Below are 6,097 nucleotides of genomic sequence, written 5' to 3' on the forward strand. Positions count from 1 at the left end.
TTTCAGTAGTTAGAAGATTGTTTATAGTTAGCCAAAACTTTATCAAAATGACAAATAATGTTAATACCGTAAATGTTTTAAATTGAGAGCACGGAGAAAACTTCGTATGACTATCAGTTCGTCTCACATTGTCTCATCCATCATCATTGTTAACGTGGCCAGAGGTAACCTATGGGAATATTTAACTACGTCCTGTCAGAAGGAGTTGATGGAGCAGCAATGAAAAAATATTTGTAAATAATAAGGAATGAGAATATTTAGGGTTAAGGATAGGAGATTAGGTAATTGGTTAAATATGAACGATTAAATAAGTTGTATAAAATCAGTTGTAAGAAGTGTTTGATGTTTTCAGGAAGCTAGAGACACCTTCTACTGACCTTCATGTAGATACATTTCACCATTTAAATTTCATAAGTAATAAACCAAGATGGTATTCATTTGCAAACTTGACGTGACTTATTCCTTCTAACTAGAAGACTTAATTCATTTAAGTTTTAAGGGGAATCTACAGAGCTCACATTATATTGTTTTATGACTGACAGGTAACATCTGGTCACATTGTAAAGGTTTATACAAATAACTATTCATAACAGGGAACATCTGTTTTACAAGATTCACAAGGAGGACAAGTTTCACCTTCCTTTCATAGAGGAGATCGGTAATGGTGAAGCCTCTGTCTGCCATTACTTCATCGCCTGGACGAGGTTATTAAGTGCACGATATTGAAGAAAAATGCGATAACTCATTAAACAATGCGATATTCGATATGCGATACGATAATGCTTAAAGTATATAAAATTAACTTAAATTAGATTTAAAATTATATAACCTACATATGTGTTTCACATTCTTTTTGTAACAAGAAAACATCCCTTCAACTTGTGAAAGTGAACATCAGTGTTTTACTGTATATAAGATATGTTATTTTAACATCAGTGTAAACCACGGGGTTCAGGTTATCCTACATTAGGTCTATTTAACGTCCATAAAATGGTACGAACACACAGCGCTTGGGTGAGCACTTCAAGTTTAGCGCCTTCCGCCATTGCCTCAGGTGCTCCTCGTGTAAATCGTAAAGTACATCACAACATTCCAATCGCTTTAGCTTACATTGTGTTCGTAACACCGTTGGTTAAATTGTTCTATCCTCTTAATCCAATTGTTATGGCAGCCCCTAACTGAGCATATAATACTTTACATACCGTTGCAACTATAGAATTACGCTAGAAACTAGCGTAGGTCCTTTCAGCCGGAGGTCGAAGTCCCGCTCAGCCGGAAGTAAGATGACAAAATGAGCGTAATGGCGTCGCCCTTGTTGTCCCAATATTATCTTAAGGTGAATAGAGATCTGAAGCTCCATCAGTGCTGTATGACGTCAGTGTGAGACTGAAGGTTGTTAGTTTGAATCTCAACATTAAGATGTTTGATGTTCATCTCTCGTATCCTTTCTAGAACATTCTATTCTATTCTATTCTATTCTATTCTATTCTATTCTATTCTATTCTATTCTATTCTATTCTATAAACATTTGATATGATTACAGCAGTATTTCCTGTTCCTGACACAGATATTCAACATCCTGGTGTGTTTGTATTAATTGAGCATATTTATTTGAATATTAATCTGATCTTTCATACACACAGTTATTGCAGGTGATCTGAGAAACAATCGAGACAATTGATCAGAAATGAACAACAAACGTCCTGAAGAGAGTTACAGGAGAGAGCAGAGACAAACACTCACAAGATCTCATGACAAGATCAAACTGTTGCTTTAAGATGTTTTTAACACGTTATTGGTCAGTTTATTTCTGTTGAAAGTGTCACCAGTGACTTACAGGAATTGTAGGCCTACTGGAGCTCAAAGTGACAAACTGACGATGTTCAGAGTGTGAATTAATCAGCTAAAAAAGACGGTCACATGCATGAACACTGAATAAATAGACAGATATTTTAACTGATTGTCGAGTTTCACTTCACTTTACTACAGAGCAGCTTCACATCAGCGCGTCTGTTTATTACTGAACCAGTTTTGAAGAGTTTGTCTTTTCATATTTGTGGACTGAAACTGATGAAGATGTTTCTCCCTGTTTTGCTCTGTTTGTGTTTGTGGCGTCTGGATGGTGAGTTTAAATGTGTTTTTATGGTTTCAGTTGCTTCTGTTCTGATGTGATAAATTACTGGTTAAATTAGTCAGAGGATCAACATTCACTGTTATTCTCATATAGAAATGATTGAACTGTGATTTTACTGTCAGATCAAGCTTGAATTCAGCTCTAAACTCAGTTATTATGGATTAAATAAAATAATATAAATATGAAGCTCAGATAATCAACAACATTAGTTTTAGTGTGACATTAAACATTAAAGTAAAAGTGTATTTTTTAGTCATTGTTCCACATGTAAAAAAAAAATTTGTTTTGTGTTTTTTGTTTTTGTATGGTGTATGTCCTGCTGTTGGGCCTAGAGCCTGTAATAAAGTTTATAATATAAATCTATTTCTCTTATCATTTATCATCTTTTGTCTTTGAACTGCTGCAGAATATTAATTTCACATTTTATTTTTAAAGTATTTTAGTGAAGCTTCATCAAACCAACATCACTTTAAAGCTTTAATCTGTGAAAAACTCTGTTCTTCAGGAGTGATTGGTGAGTTTGTGTCTGTGATTGACGGAGATTCAGTCTCTCTAAACTCTGATCTTACTGAAATGAAGGATTATGATGTGATTCAGTGGAGGTTTGGATATAAAAGCACTTTAATAGCAGAAATCAATGTAACGGCCGACAGAATCACTGTATATGATGATGTTCTTGATGGGAGATTCAGAGACAGACTGAAGCTGGACGATCAAACTGGATCTCTGACCATCACAAACACCACAACTGAACATGATGGAGTTTATCAACTACAGATCAACAGTGAGATCAAGAGGTTCAGGCTCTCTGTTATTGGTGAGTTAAATATCAGTTTCACTTGTTTTATGTTTTAATCAGCACAAAGATACAATTAATAATTCAAACTCCATTTTGCTTTTGGTGTTTAATGATGATATTCATTTCAAATTTAAATTTCAAACTATTTACTTTTATAAATCATCAAGTGGCCATCTTAATCTGTGACGAACCCTGTGTGTGTGTGTGTGTGTGTGTGTGTGTGTGTGTGTGTGTGTGTGTGTGGTGATTCAGTCCAGGAGTCAGTGAAGGAGGGAGATTCAGTCTCTCTAAACTCTGGTCTTACTGAAATAGAGGATTATGATGTGATTCAGTGGAGGTTTGGATATGAATACACTGTAATAGCTGAAATCAATAAACGGCCCGACAGCATCACTGTATATGATGATGTTCTTGATGGGAGATTCAGAGACAGACTGAAGCTGGACAATCAAACTGGATCTCTGACCATCACAAACACCAGAACTGAACATGAAGGATATTATCATCTACTGATCAACCAACAGAGCAAGTTGTTCATTCTCGCTGTCTTTGGTGAGTTAAAAAAAGTTTACACCTGTTTTTTAATGAAAAAATTTAAATGAATTCATACACGATTTTGTTTTTGTTATTTTATATTTTTATTTTTAATGTAAATTTTAAACTGTTCAAATTTAGTAAACCATTATAAAGTGATTTAACATTATTAATCTTTGCAAACCCTGTTTCTGTTTGTTCTCTGTGTGTTTGACAGATGAAGTGAAGTCAGTGTCAGTGAAGGAGGGAGATTCAGTCTCTCTAAACTCTGATCTTACTGAAATGAAGGATGATGTTGTGATTCAGTGGAGGTTTGGAGATGAGCTTAAAAACACTTTAATAGCAGAAATCTATAAACGGGCCGACAGAATCACTGTATATGATGATGTTCTTGATGGGAGATTCAGAGACAGACTGAAGCTGGACAATCAAACTGGATCTCTGACCATCACAAACACCACAACTGAACATGATGGAGATTATAAACTAATGATGTTTACAGGAGGAAGATTCTCATCAAAATCATTCAGAGTTTCTGTCTATGGTGAGTGAAGATCATTTTTCTTCTCCTTCAAATATTCTTATTTACTATTTACATATTGAATTGTTGAATCGTTTACAATTTGAGATGACAGACCGTATAAAAACTCACTTGGAACCGAATATAAGATTGTTGATTAGATTTGATCATATTTCTGTGTATTCAGAAATATTAGTTGATGTCAGCGCTGATATTAGTGTTTATTGACTGATCTGATCTCAGTTTGATGTGTTTATTCCTCAGACTCTGTCCACTGTTGTGGTCCTACTGAAGCTGTGATCCGATTGGTCCTCTCTGCTCTGGTGGGCGTGGCTACTGTCTTTATTGTGGTTTATGAGATCAGATCCAGAAGAGCTGAACGAGATCAAGCACATATTCACACATCAGGTACATGATTGATGATGTCATTTCTCACAAACTGATACTGCATGTATAAATATCTGTGAGATTTATTAATGTATGGCTTTTTATGCTCATCTTTTTCAGGAAGTATTGAAATCTAAAGCAGAACGCTGAACTTTAAAGGTTCTTCAAGTGTGTTTTTGTTCTTCTAGTGTTTTTTTCATAATAAATACTGATGATTATTTGAGTTTGTGCTCTCTTTCAGTGTCAGATTTTATCAGTGTCACTTTATTGTTTATATTTCTCTCAGAAAAAAAATGAAAAAAATGAATAGAGAGACACACAGATCTCTCTTTACTACTGCTGTATATTTGTCATATGTATTTTCTTGCCTTTATCAATAAAGTTTCTCACTCTGAGGTTCAAGAGTCTCTCATGATTTATTCAGAGGAATACAAACTTTATGTATATTTTAAATATTTCAGCAGTGTACCATATACAGCTTTATTTCTACTCTTTTCACAGGTGCTTCTTATAGCCTATCTGTAAAAACATTATTATTTTTTATTTTTTTTTGGTAATTTTTTTTATTACCAATTAGTTTTTGCAATATATTCCGGTATAAACAACAAATACAGCTAAAATATTATTTAAAAAGAAAAGTTTTTAAAATTGTATTAACTCATAAAACTAAATCTGTTAAATTTTTCTAGTGGCAGATTTACTGCAAGAAAAATATACAATACCGTGTTATTTATTTATATAAAAAGTTCATGTTACAGATCACATGCAGCATCACATATATTTTTCTTGTTCATTATTACGTCAAGGATCTCAGGATACTTGTTTTTAAAATTTTTATGCATTTTAATAACAACAAAACAATTTACATACAGGAGTACATATCAGGAGTACATATACATGTCAGGGGTAAACAAGGGGAAAAGGAAGAAAGAAAGAGAGAAAAAAATGGATTTTACAAAGAATTTGTACCTATTAAACAAACTGTGTAGTTTTCCTTGCTTTTAAGTTAAGTTTTTACATTTGGAAATTGTTTTTAAATATATTTTAATATCAATTTTAAATTGTTCAGAATTTGCCATTTTTTTCATTCTATTTGACTTTATGAATATAGAAACGGGCAAACATAATAATGAAATCAAATTTAAACAAAAGATTTTTATCACCATCAAATGAAAAACATTTTAGTATAACATCAACTTCTTCAAAGTTAACAGGAATCATTCTCCATTTCCTCCAACGATAAAGTCTTTAAATCTCTAGTGTGATTTGTCTCTGTGGTCTCGTCTGAGGAGCAACACCTCCATCTAGTGGCTCACCCTGAACTCACATGTTATCAGGAGTTATTTACTCAGTCTCTGTAATGAGATCCAGTGATTGTGTCTGTTACTCAAGAAAGCCACTAGATGGCGCTGTGAACAGTCCACTGGGGGGCGCCAGTGCTGATTATGCAGGAGCTGGATGAGGATTTTGCCTGTCGGTCAGGGAGCTGGTGATCCACTGACAGATGGAGGCGGGCACAGGGAGCTGGGTTCATTTGGACAGGAGGATGTTTGGTATGATGGTGTTGAAGGCCGAGCTGAAGTCCACATACAGGATCCTCACATAAGTCCCTGGTTTGTCCAGATGTTGTAGGATATAATGCAGTCCCAAGTTGACTGCATCATCCACAGACCTGTTTGCTCAAACTGTCCAGCAAGGGTCCAGTGAGGTCCTCCAGGTGGGC

The 6,097-nt window shown here is 34.6% G+C and overlaps 1 protein-coding gene across 1 annotated transcript; it reads left to right on the forward strand.

Annotated features, from left to right (window-relative positions):
* The first annotated feature begins 2,645 nt into the window (after positions 1–2,645).
* Positions 2,646–4,770, forward strand: LOC311294921 (uncharacterized protein). Its single transcript, XM_084416015.1, has 5 exons — positions 2,646–2,951; positions 3,186–3,485; positions 3,685–4,011; positions 4,252–4,395; positions 4,495–4,770. The coding sequence occupies exons 1-5, from the start codon at positions 2,708–2,710 to the stop codon at positions 4,509–4,511; spliced, it is 1,032 nt and encodes a 343-aa protein (XP_084272141.1). The 5' UTR covers positions 2,646–2,707; the 3' UTR covers positions 4,512–4,770.
* The last annotated feature ends 1,327 nt before the right edge of the window (positions 4,771–6,097 follow it).

The sequence above is a fragment of the Rutilus rutilus genome (assembly GCF_951802725.1).
Source record: "Rutilus rutilus genome assembly, chromosome: 8".
NCBI lineage: Eukaryota > Metazoa > Chordata > Actinopteri > Cypriniformes > Leuciscidae > Rutilus > Rutilus rutilus.